A 17436-nucleotide genomic window follows, 5' to 3' on the forward strand; every position below is an offset into this window, starting at 1 on the left:
AAAAGGTAATCAATTGCATATCGCAGCACGTCATCTTCGTGGTGTAGCAATTTTAATGGCCAATAGTGTAGATGCAGATGGAGATCTGACAAATAATTGAGAACTTTGGGTTTAAGTGCTACTCTGAGATGAAGACGTTGGCAAGGGGAATCATGGCGGACCACATTCAAACCAGTCAGACGAGTAATGAAATTAAAAAAAAAAATTATATAAACCATGCCGACTGCTGTGACGAAACGACTTCTAAACGTCTTGCCGTGATTATACGCGCCAAAGAGCGAAAACACTTGTGCAGACCTTGTGGCGTATGCAACAAAGTGGCGCAACAGTTGCGTGTGCGTATGAGACTGCATTCTTTTATCTCAGGATCTAACTGTCACCGTCCTCGACTGATAAGGCCCACCTGGTGACGGCAGGACAAAGGGACTCCCGTTTGTCCTCAGCCCCGGCGGCACTGTGCGACGGCGGCGGGCAAGCATGGATGCGGGTGAGTAGCAGAGCATGAAAACTTTTCACGTCCCCGTGTTGTCACGGCGCTCCTGCGACAACCCGCAGCTATGGGCAGTGTTCTTGTTGTGGTCTTCTGTCCGTAGACTGGTTTCAGAGAGGTCTCCACGCTACTGTATCAGTGGAAACCACTTCCGCACAGCCACTGCAGCATCCACATCTACGCCTTCTTGACTGATCTGTGAAGTGCATGGCAGAGAGTTCATCGAAACACCTTCAGATTATTTCTCTATCGATCTACTCTCTAACAGCGCGCGGGAAAACGGGTACTTATGTCTTTCAGTGCCAGCAATGATTTTTTGTCCGTCTGTCTGTTCGGCTGTTTAGCCCCTTTCTTCTCGTTTACCTGGAATCGATATACACTGACGGAAAAAAAATTAGAACACCAAAAAATAGCTAATGTAGAGCAATGAAATTTTGGGCATACATTTGGCTAGGTAACGCATTTAAGTGATTAATATTGCTAGGTCACAGATAAATATAAGCACATGATGATGTTGTTGTTGTTACTGCTGTGGTCTTCAGTCCAGAGACTGGTTTGATGCAGCTGTCCATGCAACTCTATCCTGTGCAAGCTTCTTCATCTCGCAGTACCTACTGCAACCTACATACTTCTGAATCTGCTTAGTGTATTCATCTCTTGGCCTCCCTCTACGAGTTTTACCCTCCAATGCTAAATTTGTGATCCCTTGATGCCTCAGAACGTGTCCTACCAACCGGTCACTTCTTCTTGTCAAGTTGTGCCACAAACTCCTCTTCTCCCCAATTCTGTTTAATACCTCCTCATTAGTTATGTGATCTACCCATCTAATCTTCAGCATTCTTCTGTAGCACCACATTTCGAAAGCTTCTATTCTCTTCTTGTCTAAACTAGTTATTGTCCATGTTTCACTTCCATGCATGGCTACACTCCATACAAATACTTTCAGAAAATGGAAATGGTAATGTCGTGTGGCTAGGACCTCCCGTCTGGTAGACCGTTCGCCAGGTGCAAGTCTTTCGATTTGACGGCACTTCGGCGACTTGCGTGTTGATGAGGATGAAATGATGATGATAAGGACAACATAACACTCAGTTCCTGAGCAGAGAAAATCTCCGACCCAGCCGGGAATCGAACCCGGGCCGTTAGGTATGACATTCCGTCGCGCTGACCACTCAGCTATCAGGGGCGGACTAATTTCAGAAGAGACTTCCTGACACTTAAATCTATACTCGATGTCAAAAAAATTTCTCTTCTTCAGAAACACTCTCCTTGCTGTTGCCAGTCTACATTTTATATCCTCTCTACTTCGACCGTCATCAGTTATTTTGTTCCCCAAACAGCAAAACTCATTTACTACTTTAAGTGTCTCATTTCCTAACCTATCTCCCTCAGCATCACCTGCTTTAATTCGATTACATTCCATTACGCTCGTTTTCCTTTTGTTGATGTTCATCTTATATCCTCCTTTCAAGACACTGTCCATTCTATTGAACTGCTATTCCAGGTCCTTAAGCGCATGATATGGCATGGGAAATGCGAAATGCTGGTACATTAATAACCAGTGTAACCGCCAGAATCTTGAATATAACCATTCAGATGTGGATGCATTGTGTTGTACAGCTGCCAAATTTCAGTTTGTGGGAAGGAATTCCGTGCCTGCTGCACTTGGTTGGTCAATAGAAGGATGGCGAATGCTAGTTGTGGGGGACGCTTTAGTTGTCGTCCGATGACGTCCTGTATGTGCACGATTTGAGGCAGATCTGGTGATCGAGCATTTTGGGTTACAATAGCGGTACGTGAGCGAGCGTTATCTTGTTGGAAAACACCGACTGGAATGCTGTTCATGATTTGGCAGCACGACAGGTCGAATCAGCAGACAGACGAACAAATTTGTAGCCAGAGTATGTGGGATAACCTCGCGAGTGCTCCTGCTGCCATACGAAAACGCTTCCCAGACCATAAAACAAGGTGTTGGTCCAGTGCGTCTAACATGCAGACAGGTTGGTTGCGGGCCCTCGACTGCCCCCAACTTCTCATCAACACGCGGTCACCATTGGCACCGAGGCAGAACCAGCTTTCATCAGAAAGTACAACAGACCTCCACCCCGCCCTCCAATGACCTCTCGCTTGATGCCACTGAAGCCGCAAAGGGCAGTGGTTTGGGGGTCAGCGGAATGGACGCTACAAGGTGTTTGGCTCGGAGATGTCCCTGAAGTAACCGATTTGTAGCAGTTCCTTGTGTCACTGTGGTGCCAACTGCTGCTCAAATTTGCTGCTGCAGATGCAGTACAATGCACCAGAGCCATAAACCTAGTGGGGTAGTCTTCCCACTCAGGAGTACCACGTAGAGATGGGGGAACTGCTCCTGAACTGTTTTATAGAGTTGAATCTTTCAAACGAGTGAACAATCAGTGATTCAGAAAAAAAGAACCGTAGCTCCAAACGTTTCACACAGCAGAGAGAGAGAGAGAGAGAGAGAGACGGAGCATATCAGCGGGGCCTCTGCTGGTCAGAGCACACTGCACGCCACACAACACAGCCGGCGCCGGCCGCTGCCCTGCTTCTGCCTTGGCTGCCTGCATTGTGCAGTGCCCCATTGGATTTTGTGTTTCACATCTGCCGTGCCGTCTCTGTGCTTCCTCTGCCGCGTGCAGTGTCTGGCGCATCTTAGCACCGCACTCCGTCGGCGATCGTTTCAGTCGCACATCCTGCCCTCTGGGCAGTTGATGCGAGCAACATGACAGAGAGCCTCCTAGCGGAGAGCATAAGAACTACTTGCAACAACCTGCTCGCAAGAGAACGGACGATTTGTCTCGGAGCGGGTGAGTGGTGGCCGCTCACCGCTCCCCCCAACCTCGGAACTCGCCCGCTCAACGCTCACCCCACCGTTCTCGACTCTAGCCAGAGCGTTGAGCAAAGCAACTCAGGTGTCACTCTGGTCTCTGCGGTCTTAGCTCACGCAGCAATACAGCTCGCGGCTCGACCAGCTTGACTCAGCGCCTCTGCATCGGAGTTCGTCTATTCTGGATATTGTTCTTCGTACTAATACCGATATGTATATTACATAATTATGTTATGTATACATCATTTGTTTTTATTTTATTTTTATTTGTTTAAACTGATCAGATGAGGTTCCTGATGACTCCTCTTACTATAGGATTTTTTATTATGGACACTCGAATTTACACTTTAATTACGAGCGAACCAATAAACGTATCGCAAAATGTGATACACCAATATTTTCCTTGTTTTATTCTGCATAAGGCTATATGCAGCACTTTGGTCTTACAGTCAAATTTATATTTTTTTTCTAATTGTAGTACGGATTTTGCGATTTTGGGCGTCTTCGGAAGGAAATGTTCACTTTAAAAATATATGGCTTGGGATGTATTTGTACGAGGTTAATGAAATTTTAATACATTATAGCCAAATACATTGTTAATGTAAATCTCAAGTTACAACATTTTCCGATCACCCAAAAAAACCACGATAGTGCAAAATAAATCGATAATCAAAAACTTTGTCATATCGTGGAAATTTCAATAAACAATACAAAATTCTTACTCATTATCTGTGTTACTTCAAAATAGGATCAAATAAGATCAAAATACAGGTATAGTACTGGAATAAACCAAGTTTAAAGGGCAATGTGCCTTCCATTTATTTTCTATTGTGAATGAGTGGTGAGTCATGAAAAAGACCTAGTTCATTTCAGGGAGTGAACAGTTCGGATCCGATCTCTGAAAAGAACAGTTTTGCCCATCTCTAGTACCACGTGGCCGTCCAAAGCCCTGTCTTCTTGCGACCGTACAATCTCATGACCACCGATGCCAGAAATCATGAACATTGGCTACATTCCTGCCATGTTTTTCTGCAGCATCGCGAAAGGAACATCCAGCTTCGCGTACGCCTATTACACGACCCCGTTGAAACTCAGTAGGTTGCTGATAATGGCGTCTTTGTCGCCTTAAAGGCATTCTTGATTAACATCAACTAACAACGTCCTATCTCAAAGGTAACGAACACGATCGTTGCAGCGTGTATTTAAAGAACCTGATTTGCATCTTCATAGTGGCGCTACTAGCGAAATTTGAAGACACAGCATCTTTCGGATGTAGAAACACACCTACCAGCTTCCGTTCATATCTCACAACTCCTAGGTGTTGCGATTTTTTTTCCATTAGTGGATTTGACAACAAGCAAGGTTCCACAGTATAAGTAAAGGAAAAATTCCGAAAATTGTTCATTAGTAATTAAGTCACATGAAAATACTTCTTTTTTGCTATTTGTTGACCAGCTGTGGTCCGTCTACCTGTTAAGACCTCTTTTTCTCATAAACAAGTTGTGGTATCGAGTTGGTTCAAAAATGGCTCTGAGCACTATGGACTTAACTGCTGTGGTCATCAGTCCCCTAGAACTTAGAACTACTTAAACCTAACTAACCTAAGGACATCACACACATGCATGCCCGAGGCAGGATTCGAACCTGCGACCGTAGCGGTCACGCGGTTCCAGACTGTAGCGCCTAGAACCGCACGGCCACTAAGGGCGGCCTGTATTGAGTTGGAATTTGTATCAAACACTGAGGGCTGGAGTTCCTTGGCGGTGTAAAACATTTAAGCTCCTAAATCAAGGACATTTGTATCGGATATTTTGGAAGATGAAACTCCCTGGCAGATTAAAACTGTCTGCCGCACCGGGACTCGAACTCAGGACCTTTGCCTTTCGCGGGCAATTGCTCTACCATGTGAGCTACCCAAGCGCGACTCACGACCCGCCCTCACAGCCTCACTTCCGCCAGTCCCTCGTCACCTACCTTCCAAACTTCACAGAAGCTCTCCTGAGAAACTTGCAGAACTAACAAACTCTCTCACCAAACCCTATAGATGAACAATCTACATACAGAACCGTCAGAGCGCCTTCCTGCTTTTTTACAGAGCGAGGTGGCGCAGTGGCTAGCACACTGGACTCGCATTCGGGAGGACGACGGTTCAGTCCCGCGTCCGGCCATCCTGATTTCGGTTTTCCGTGATTTCCCTAATCACTCCAGGCAAATGCCGGGATGGTTCCTTTGAAAGGGTACGGCCGACTTCGTTCTCCGTCCTTCCGAAATCCGATGAGGACGATAACCTCGCTGTCTGGTCTCCTTCCCCAAACAAGCCAAACCAATCCGCTTTTTTTTTACGATGTTCATTTCCCCCTGTGTAGGCCGGCGTCAACACAAATTTTCGCACTCGTAGGAGCAAGTTGGTGAGGGAACTTTTGAGGAAAGATCTCGCCGCCACGACGAACGTCTTTGTTTTAATTACTGGCAACCGAACTCACGTACCATATCCGTGAAACTGTTTCCCCTATTTCACCATAATACAAAACGAGCTGCCCTTCTATGAACTTTTTCAGTGTCCTCCGTCAATACTATCTGTTGAGAATCCCACACCACACAGTAGTACTGCATGAGAGGGCGGACAAGCGTAGTGTAGGCAGTCTGTTTAGTAGATCTGTTGAATCTTCTGAGTCTTCTGTCAGTGAAACGCAGTCTTTGTTTCCCCTTCCCCACAACGTTATCTACGTGTTCGTTCCAATTTAAGTTGTTCATAATTGCAATGTCTAGGTATTTACTGGAATTGACAACCTTCAAATTTCTCTGACTTATCTAGTAGCCGAGATTTAGCGCATTTGAACCTACTCACACTATTCGATCTTTCGTCATAGAAGAACATGTAGCTGCGTTTCGTGAAGTGCACGATTTTACATTTGTGATCATTTAAAGCAACTTCATACGAAATCTTCCAGTATTGTGTATTGTGTATTAAACTGGGGACGTAGAAACGATGGAGAGGCATCGTCCAGCCGTAGCTCTCAGTGGTTCGCTACCCCACAACAGACCACACCGGTCCACCCCCAGTGGACCCTAATCCCCCCCTTCCCCCCCCCCCCCCCCCCCCCCTCCAGGGAACATCATACCAGTCGTGAATGAGATTTTCACTCTGCAGCGGAGTGTGCGCTGATATGAAACTTAGTGGCAGATTAAAACTGTGTGCCCGACCGAGACTCGAACTCGGGACGAGATACTGGCAGAAGTAAAGCTGTGAGCAGCGGCCGTGAGTCGTGCTTCGGTAGCTCAGTTGGTAGAGCACTTGCCCGCGAAAGGCAAAGGTCCCGAGTTCGAGTCTCGGTCGGGCACACAGTTTTAATCTGCCAGGAAGTTTCATATCAGCGCACACTCCGCTGCAGAGTGAAAATCTCATTCTGGAAACATCCCCCAGGCTGTGGCTAAGCCATGTCTCCGCTATATCCTTTCTTTCAGGAGTGGTAGTTCTGCAAGGTTCGCAGGAGAGCTTCTGTAAAGTTTGGAAGGTAGGAGACGAGATACTGGCAGAAGTAAAGCTGTGAGCACCGGCCGTCAGTCGTGCTTCGGTAGCTCAGTTGGTAGAGCACTTGCCCGCGAAAGGCAAGGTCCCGAGTTCGAGTCTCGGTCGGGCACACAGTTTTAATCTGCCAGGAAGTTTCATCATACCAGTCGAGTGTAGCCCCAAATGTTTGTGTGGTTGAGTAATTACGGTGTACGCATATGTGGAGACAGTGTTTGTGCAGCAATCGCCGACGTAGTGTTCAAAAATCGTTCAAATGGCTCTAAGCACTATGGGACTTAACATCTGAGATCATCAGTCCCCTAGACCTAGAACTACTTAAACCTAACTGAAGGACATCACATACATCCATGCCCGAGGCAGGACTCGAACCTGCGACCGTAGCAGCATCGCGGTTCCAGATTGAAGCGCCTAGAGCCGCTCGGCCACAGCAGCCGGCCCGACATAGTGTAACTGAAGCGGAATAAGGGGAACCAGTCCGCATTCGCCGAGGCAGACGGAAAACTGTTTTAAAAACCATCCACAGGCTGGCCGGCACACCGGACGTTGTCACTAATCCACCGGGTGGATTCGTGCCGGGGACCGCCACGCCTTCCCGCTCGGGTAGCAGCGCATTAGACCATGCGGCTAGCCGGGCGAGTTAAATCTTCCCATGTCCAACTGAATATCTGTGCAGCTTCTTTTGGACAGTATTTCATTATAGATAATTGCATCATCTGCGAAAAGTGTGACGCTGCTAATAACATCATCTGTCAAGTAATTACACTGCTGGCCACCGTAAATGCAACACCAAGAAAGACAAGAGGTAGCACAACACAATTTATTTTGTAGATAACATGTTGACCAAGTATCAAATGATTACGTTTACAGACGTCTGTGACATGTGGTTCCTGCCAGAATCATTAGCCAGAGTAGCCGCCATTGTTGGAGATCACCGCTGCCACACGTCTCGGCATTGAGTCAAAGAGACGTTGGATGTGTTCCTGGGTACAGCAGCCCAAGCAGCTTCCACACGTTGCCAAAGACCATCTGGTGTGGCAGCTGGGGATGTAATCTGGGTCACTCGTTGAGCAACCATGGACCACATGTTTTCTATCGGCGAAAGATCCGGAGAGCGAGCCGGCCAGGGAAGCAATTCAATCTGGTTATTGACGAAGAACCTTTGGACAATGCGTGCCACGTGTGGTTGCGCATTATCCTGTTGAAATATGGCTGTGGCCGAGCCCTGAAGGTAAGGAAGGACAACTGGCTCCAGCACCTCGGATATGTAGCGCCGGCTATTTAAAGTACCGGCAATGCGTACTAGAGGCGTGCGAGAGTAATATCCAATACCGCCCCATACCATAATACCCGGTGCAAGACCAGTGTGGCGGTGCATAATGCAGCTGTCCAGCATCCTCTCTCCACGGTGTCTCCACACTCGAATCCAACCATCGTGGTTCTGCAGACAGAAGCGTGCCTCGTCAGTAAAGACGACGTCATTCCATTCTGCCGTCCACAGCCGTCTGTCATCACACCATTGGCGACGGAGACGTCTGTGGTTCTGCGTCAATGGTAGACGAAGCAATGGACGTCTTGCGGACAGACCACTCTGCTGTAAACGGCGTCGAATGGTACGCGCAGACACTGGATGATGCGTTACAGACGCAATGTGCTGTGCTATGGTTGGGGATGTCACTGAGCGATCCGTCACTGCCATGCGCACAATTTGCCCATCAGCACGTGCAGTGGTGCACCGAAGTGAATGCGATCGACCACGTCGGTCCGTCGTACCCTCCTGGATCCAACGGTCACATATCCGCATTACAGTTGTCTGGTTTCGTCCAACACGACTAGCGATTTCTGTGTATGATAACCCACAATCTCGGTAAGCCACTATCCTTCCTCTGTCGAACTCGGATACTTGATCAAAAGATGTTCGCTGTTGTCTACGAGGCATAACTGATCGTCATGCGAAACAACCACAAGGTAAACACACGTGCCGAACGTACACTCGTCGAAATCGCCAAGCCTTAAATGGCGCTATGAGGTGGCGCCACAGGCGTGCGTGATGTGCGTCTGCGCTGAAATTCTAATCAGTTGCATATCTCATCGCTGCAAACCCATGGTGTACATTTCACTTGATTCGGATGCTTCCTTCAGGGTGTTGCATTTACGGTGGCCAGCAGTGTAGTTGATTAGTTGTTGAAGTTAAAGGGACCAAACTGCAACGTCATCAGTCCCTTTATCCTACATGTGTAGAACCAGGAATAATTATCAGAAGAGGGACGCAAATCGCAAATCCGGGGAAGACCAGCTGTAAGCAAGACACAATATGACAAAGATAAAATCAAAGAGAAGTAAGAGGGGAGTGAGAGGGGGTATGGCGGGTGAGCCACTCTGCGTTTGTCGTAATTCCTATGGGACCAAACTACTGAGGTCATCGGTCCCTAGGCTTACACACTAGGTAAGGCGTAGCCCCTCCCGCCGGACGTTCGAGTCCTCCCTCAGGCATGGGTGTGAGTGCTGTTCTTAGCATAAGTTAGTTTAAGTAGTGTGTAAGTCTAGGGACCGGTGACCTCAGCAGAGTGGTCCCTTAGGAATTCACACACATTTGAACATTTAATGTAAGCGTAGGCTTCCGCGGCCGTTGTCTTCTTCAATAAAATTCTTCAGGGTATCAGACCGCATCGTCATAATTTAAAATGCGCCAACGTTTCGGCCAGCGTTGCAGCTAGCCTTCATCAGGGCCTTACGTTAACTGCTAAATGAACACACTTGGTTCCTTAAATAGCTGCACCAGAAAACCGTGTTGTTACTTGATTGGCTGTAAAAGGAGGAGGAGGAGGGGTGAAAGGTATGCTTTATTGGTGTTTCCTTTATTGTCTGAAATAGCTGTTTTCTATTGGTCTTTATATTAATCCACCCCATTGGAGGAGACGGACGAATAGCGAACAGGTGATGGCTGTGACGTCACACTGTTTCCATGCTGACCAGAAGCCGGCTGCGGCGTGCCATTGCTTTGTGTGCTCGCGACCACTACTGCGGCCCTCCGCGCGTCCGCATGGGCCGCCACGGCTCTGCCGCCGCTCCGTAGCCCTGCTATTGCAGGCAGCCAAGACCTCGGAAGCTTGTACCCGTCCTCTCTATTCATGTTGGCGGGTCTTTTGGCTATTTCTATCGCCTCTCTAATCTTTCTTTTGAAAGTGAGAGGCTGTTTCGCCAGGACGCGGGCTTCTTGAAAAAATATTGGTTTCCCGCACTCGTCTCGGTGTTCCGCCACTGCTGACTTAGTGTGTTGAACATTTAACTTTAGACAGACCCATACCAGACGGAGCACTTGAAGCTGCGACAGGGGGAACCGCGTGAACCATGGCAAGGCACCCTTAGACCATGCGGCTACGCCCGCGGCCTACTCTGCTCAGAACGCAAGCTGTTGTAGGGCTAGTTCGAAAGCGTCCTGTTGCAATTCGAACCGTACAATGGTGTGTGGGGCCCAGTGACTGGTATACGGTTCAGCACGGCCCTCAACATTGCAGACTCCCATAATCATGACAGGGGAGTATGTGGGCTTTGAAAAGCCGCAGAAGGATAGAGCAGTATGCAGGTGTACTAGGGCAGCGAAGCGTATTAATGTGTAGCCAGCACCCTTGCTTGAGTTAGCGAAAATGGGGCAGCCACGTCAGCCAGGCATCGAAGACCAATCCCAAAAAATCTATAAGTCTCAATAACAGTAATTGATCGTTGAGGTAAAGTTCTGGTTGTGGACGTGTATGACGTGACTCTTGCTCGCGGCAGACTGGAAGCTGTGGGTCAGGATCCATGAGTTCCACTTTCTAATGGCGCCCTGTGTTCGGCGTTCAGCGACATCCACACTAGAGGAACAACAGTAAAAGCAAAAACTGTCAGAGTAAAAGAAGGGTGATACTGAAGATCCCACAGCTCCTGCAAGACTGTTGGTGGTCACTGGAAAGAGAGGGACACCTAATACAGAACCCTGCAGGATTCCATTCTAGGCGCTTCAGTCCAGAACCACGCGATTGCTACGGTCGCAGGTTCGAATCCCGCCTCGGGCATGGATGGGTGTTTACGTAGGTTTACGTAGTTCTAAGTTCTAGGGGACTGATGACCTCAGATGTTGTCCCATAGTGCTTAGAGCCATTTGAACCATTTGATTCCATTCTACTGGATATGGGGGATTCTGTAGGAAACACAATTTTGAACCCAAAAAATATGGTGCGACAAGAAGTTCTGGGTAAAAATCGGAATCGGGCACCAGAGACAACACTCAAGTAAGGTAGCGAGGATGTGGTGTCCCCATGTGATGTCATAAGCCTTTTGTTGGTCGAAGAAGGCAGCAATAAGGTATTGACATCGGTCGAAAACTGTCCAAACGGCAAACTGTAGGAAAACCAAATTATCAGCAGTGGAATGGCCTTGGGGAAAACCGCACTGGGACAGAGCCCGAAGGCCCTGAGACTCAAGGAGCCAACAGAGTAACCAGCTCATCATCCATTCGAGCAACTTACACAGAACACTGGTGAGACTAACTCGGCAATAGCTGTCCATGTTCAGGGCATACTTACCTAGTTTCGGAATTATTTACCGCCATTGAGATGGGAACTCACCCTCGCTCCATATACGATTGGAGATGGTAAGGAGACGGCGCTGACAATCGACTGATAGGTGTATGAGTGAACTGTGATTTATTTTCAAAGAATATTCTTAAGAATTTATTTTATTTACTAGCGATTCATCAAGAACATTAACACATTTAATCACACTATGTAAGCCAAATTCCTTTTAACAGATGGGAATGTTATTCACTTTAATAGTGCCTAAAAGCATTTTTTTAAAGAAACAGATTTAAAATTATAATCAGAAAGCACCCTCTAAATATCAGAGTTATAATTTACTCAGAAAGAAACAAGTTTTGACTGTGTGAGCTTTTGGACAGAGAACCATGCTGCTCCCTTTTGACACTGCCGTAGTTACGACTGCTCACAACAGCCTCTGAAAGACTACACTGGTGCAAATCTCCAACACACCAGATAACTTTAAACTAAGAGTTTTAACAATTTACACAAGCACACAAACTATGCACCCCCCCCCCCATAGGAGGGATGGAAATGGTACAAAACACTAACAATTCAAACATTAACCTTGCCACCGAAAGTGCAACTTGATTTTAACTTCTACGAAAAGTCTTATTCTGAAAGGGTGGCAACTTTATACGCTCCTGAAAATGGAAAAAAGAACACATTGACACCGGTGTGTCAGACCCACCATACTTGCTCCGGACACTGCGAGATGGCTGTACAAGCAATGATCACACGCACGGCACAGCGGACACACCAGGAACCGCGGTGTTGGCCGTCGAATGGCGCTAGCTGCGCAGCATTTGTGCACCGCCGCCGTCAGTGTCAGCCAGTTTGCCGTGGCATACGGAGCTCCATCGCAGTCTTTAACACTGGTAGCATGCCGCGACAGCGTGGACGTGAACCGTATGTGCAGTTGACGGACTTTGAGCGGGGGCGTATAGTGGGCATGCGGGAGGCCGGGTGGACGTACCGCCGAATTGCTCAACACGTGGGGCGTGAGGTCTCCACAGTACATCGATGTTGTCGCCAGTGGTCGGCGGAAGGTGCACGTGCCCGACGACCTGGGACCGGACCGCAGCGACGCACGGATGCACGCCAAGACCGTAGGATCCTACGCAGTGCCGTAGGGGACCGCACCGCCACTTCCCAGCAAATTAGGGACACTGTTGCTCCTGGGGTATCGGCGAGGACCATTCGCAACCGTCTCCATGAAGCTGGGCTGCGGTCCCGCACACCGTTAGGCCGTCTTCCGCTCACGCCCCAACATCGTGCAGCCCGCCTCCAGTGGTGTCGCGACAGGCGTAAATGGAGGGACGAATGGAGACGTGTCGTCTTCAGTGATGAGAGTCGCTTCTGCCTCGGTGCCAATGATGGTCGTATGCGTGTTTGGCGCCGTGCAGGTGAGCGTCACAATCAGGACTGCATACGACCGAGGCACACAGGGCCAACACCCGGCATCATGGTGTGGGGAGCGATCTCCTACACTGGCCGTACACCACTGGTGATCGTCGAGGGGACACTGAATAGTGCACGGTACATCCAAACCGTCATCGAACCCATCGTTCTACCATTCCTAGACCGGCAAGGGAACTTGCTGTTCCAACAGGACAATGCACGTCCGCATGTATCCCGTGCCACCCAACGTGCTCTAGAAGGTGTAAGTCAACTACCCTGGCCAGCAAGATCTCCGGATCTGTCCCCCATTGAGCATGTTTGGGACTGGATGAAGCGTCGTCTCACGCGGTCTGCACGTCCAGCACGAACACTGGTCCAACTGAGGCGCCAGGTGGAAATGGCATGGCAAGCCGTTCCACAGGACTACATCCAGCATCTCTACGATCGTCTCCATGGGAGAATAGCAGCCTGCATTGCTGCGAAAGGTGGATATACACTGTACTAGTGCCGACATTGTGCATGCTCTGTTGCCTGTGTCTATGTGCCTGTGGTTCTGTCAGTGTGATCATGTGATGTATATGACCCCAGGAATGTGTCAATAAAGTTTCCCCTTCCTGGGACAATGAATTCACGGTGTTCTTATTTCAATTTCCAGGAGTGTATACTAAAATGATCATTTAAATAAAAGCCCATGAAATGCAATCTTATATAAAATTGTACAAGGTTGGCCAAACAATAGTTAAGATGCCCTACAGTACACAGATACCGCCACTCAAGATCGTAGGCAATTATATCAAAGTTTCCAAAAATGTTTCAGGAATTAGGCCATTACACTCCAAGCAATAAATTCGTTAACACACAAAATCCGACAAACATGACAGAGGCGCTTACTAACGTACGGTAAATTGATAGGCAGCCCGAACCGCAGGTTGCTCTAACCCACCCCTACTCCACAAGGGAAAACCGGACCACCCAATTTATAAACAACCACCTTCCCGCGGGTAGATAAACGTAGAAGAATGGTGGGACGACCCCAAAGCAAAACGGCTGGTGACCAAGAAAACAAGTAGAATTTAACAAGAGTAAATCAAGATATCACCAATCGCTTCTAATAAACTGCGATTTCTCGAGAAGACCTGGCGCACACCCCCACCAAATCGCTCTCCAGAACCATCCGCTGCCAGCCGCTTCAACGGACTCAGGAAGGCGCGCCGATCTCCCGTCTCACGGCGTCGCAGCTCGCACTGGCCAGACCGATGACGCGGGTTGACTCCTGTTGCTCTCGTGTCGACCGTGAAGTCATTACCCCTCGCTATACGCCGCAGCCCACTGGACTCCCGTGGCGACCTTACATGCGCCGACGCTCAAGGCGGACAAGTCGTCTGGTGTCTCAGTGCGCGACCGACCAACCCATCGATCCAACCGCCAATGACCATTGCCTGAGCAACTCGAGCAGACTGGCGGCCTAACGCGCAGACTCAGATGCAGGAACTAAGCCCCGAGCGGGTGACCAGTCGCTGAGTTCTCTTACTGGCGGAGTGGAAAGACACTCATTTTGTACTCCGAACGACAGGCAGACACTAACTGCCCCACACTAACCCGGCTGACCAACTGACCAGGCTCGCCCCGACTGACCAACTGCTGAGCCCATAGCGCCCCTTAAATGCACGTGGACCGGCAACCTTTCCCCTTTCCCACCAGAGGGAGACACCAAAGCTGTGATTGCCACAGCGGCGCCACCGCCAGAAACGGAGGGCCATTGCTTCACACTGTGCGCTGTGGCGCGCTCTTCAAAACAGCAATTTTTACCACGGCTCAATGATCATTTGGTTTTGGATGAGGTCTGGTCCTGTGGCGGTATCAGGGCAAGGTATCAAGGCACTTAAGAATTCGTACTCACTGAATGGTGCATTATAGGGCTCCCGGTTAAATTCAGTTCCTCAGCCCCCTGTTTAAGGACATGTTGATAGTTCTGAGATGCATAGGCTCGAGCACAATGCAAAGCAAAATGTTTGGCTACAGTATACGGGTCAATGAAAACAGTTCCACTCGAGGAAATACCTGCAGAGGAGTGGTATCCATAGAGGCATCCAATCTTCGCCCACACACGTGGTCTAGTGGTTGAAATGAACCATTCCCAGCATCCTTGCTTCTCTCGTGTGATTAAGTGGTGGATCCATGCATGGAGTTGTTTAAAGCCAATGAGGTACTCCATTGATGGATGTCACTTACGGTATTGGAGAGCCTATCTCTGATCTCCAATGGCATTGGTGATTTGCAGGGTCCACCAAGGCACTACCTTCCAGTGGGGGGATCCCAAAGAATAGGGGTTCACTGAGTCAGCAGCCAATAGAATGATTGCTGTTGCTTTCTGGACAGTCTCATCAATGCTTCCAATTATCAGGAAGCTCAGAACGACAGTGGAGGTGAAAGCATACCAGACAGCACTGCAGAGAGCCCATCTAGGTGGGTGCTCAGTGGAGTGACGCTGAGGGAGGGACAGGAAGATTGGGAAGTGGTCGCTACCATATATGTCATCTTGGACCCTCCAGTGGATGGATGGGAGAAGACCAGAGCTGAAAATAGAAATATCAGTGGGTGAGTAAGTTCCATGTGCCACATTGAAGTGTGTGGAAGCACCAGAAACAGAGGTCGACATCTGTCAGTAAGTGTCTCTACCTTGCCCAGTGATCATTGTTCTATCCCACACAGGGTTATGGGCATTCAAGTCGCCTAAAATTAGGACAAGCTAGTGGAGCTGGGAAATCAATGTAGACAATACGTCCTGAGTCACTCCACCATCAGGAGGGAGTTAAAGATTACAGATAGTAAAATCCTGAAATGCCCTTACCCAAACAGCCAAAGCATCCAGAGTTATATCAGAAGACACAGGTTCTTTATACTTAGAGTGCAGGGCATATGTACAAACCCACCTGACACCCTATTGCCACGATTTTCAAAGTATCCATTGTAAGCATGAAGGTCAGGAGTGTGCTCTGCTGGTAACCAGGTTTATGGAAGGGCAAAGCAGAAAACGTCATAGCTCAGCTACTACAGTTCCACTGGAGAATCATGCTGTCGATATACTGTGAGGCCATGAAAGGACCAAAGAGGCAGGTTATGTCCCAGGGTCACCTGCTACTTCTGGTTGGTAATGGAATCAAGACAGATAGGTTCTGAAACATGTTTGTGTGGTGTGATGTGGAGCCTCAGGGTCGTTGCAATGGACACAGAAGCAGAATGTGTGAGATATAGTGGCGAGAGGGCCACTTCTTTTTGTCTTTAGTTTCGTTAGGAGGATTGGACGACTGGTAGTGTTTCCCTGAACCAGTTTCAAAGACTGAAGAAGATCGTGAAGCTGCTACAGACATTGGCTGACATCTGGCTGCTGACTGACAGAAACTTTGGAGGAGAGTGTCTTGAGGGAGCCCTTCCTGTTGTGAGAAGCTAGATGACGGCCGTGCATCTCTGGCTGGGGGAAGGGGATCCCACACATCCATGCCCGAGGCAGGATTCGAACACGCGACCGTAGCAGCAGCGCGGTTCCGGACTGAAGCGCCTAGAACTGCTTCCATTCTTCTAGAAGAGGATTGTTTACGCTCATCCGATCACTTTGGCCTGGACTGTTTTTCTTTTGGTTGCTCTGATATAACTTCTCATTTGTCTACTTTGTGTCTGAAGGTATCTCTTCCTACAATGTCGGCTGGTGTTATGTTTGCATTATTTAGGACCTTTTGAATTTCGTCTAACCAAGGTGTGGAATTCTTAAGTGTGGCTACATAATCTACTATTCTCTTCGTCAATCGATTTTCTGGTTGTGGGCTGAGATGACCAAAGGATTTCACTAGCCGTTTTCCCAATATCAGTTTCGGTGTTTGAAAACTTTTCTGTTGTTTTAATTGCTTGTAGACTATAACCGCCTTGGTGACTACAGTATCTGCTACGTTTACGTGAGGTGTTTATTAAACTTATGGAAAAACGCTACGAACTTATGCACCAACATTTTACAATTTTCCTGACGATCTTTCTCTTTTCTTTTTTGATGTCTTCAAGTTGTTTTTCTTTTTTTCTGTTAAGGGTTAGTGTTTCTCTTGTGTAGAGGATTGTTGGTTTTATGACAGTACTGTACTGTCGAATGTTTACCCTTCTTGACATTGATTTTTTGTTGTAGACGTTTTGCGTTCACTTTAATCCGTTTTTAATTTTTTTGAAGGCGATGTTGCTGTGAGATTTTTTCAATGGGACCCTGTTGATTTTACCATACTTTGTTTTCATGCTTGCAATTTCTGTTTTTGAACAAAAGAATTCAGTTTTCTCAAATGAAATTTGTAAACCTACTTTTTCTACACATTCTTTGAGTATTTCCAGCTGTTTGACTGCAGTCTGCTCATCCTCTGTTAATATCGCCGGGTCCTCCGCAAATGCCAGATATGGTATGTGCAGGTTGTTTTTGACAACGCGCAGTCGGATTATTATTATTATTATTGTTGTTGTTGTTGTTGTTGTTATATTAAGCTGGTGCATAAGTTCGTAGCGTTTTTCGATAAGCTTAATAAACAGCTCACGTACACGTAACAGAGACTGTAGTCACCAATTGAAA

The 17436-nt window shown here is 48.0% G+C and overlaps 1 protein-coding gene across 1 annotated transcript in view; it reads left to right on the plus strand.

The window, feature by feature from the left end:
* Positions 1–434: 434 nt before the first annotated feature.
* Positions 435–17436, plus strand: part of LOC126215170 (synaptic vesicle glycoprotein 2B-like) — a 210825-nt gene continuing 193823 nt past the window's right edge. Inside the window, exon 1 of the mRNA XM_049941837.1 lies at positions 435–487. Coding sequence (XP_049797794.1) covers positions 478–487 — 10 coding nt within the window. The 5' untranslated portion in view covers positions 435–477. The remainder of the gene's footprint in view (positions 488–17436) is intronic.

This window comes from Schistocerca nitens, chromosome 12 (genome assembly GCF_023898315.1).
Source record: "Schistocerca nitens isolate TAMUIC-IGC-003100 chromosome 12, iqSchNite1.1, whole genome shotgun sequence".
Classification (NCBI taxonomy): Eukaryota; Metazoa; Arthropoda; class Insecta; order Orthoptera; family Acrididae; genus Schistocerca; species Schistocerca nitens.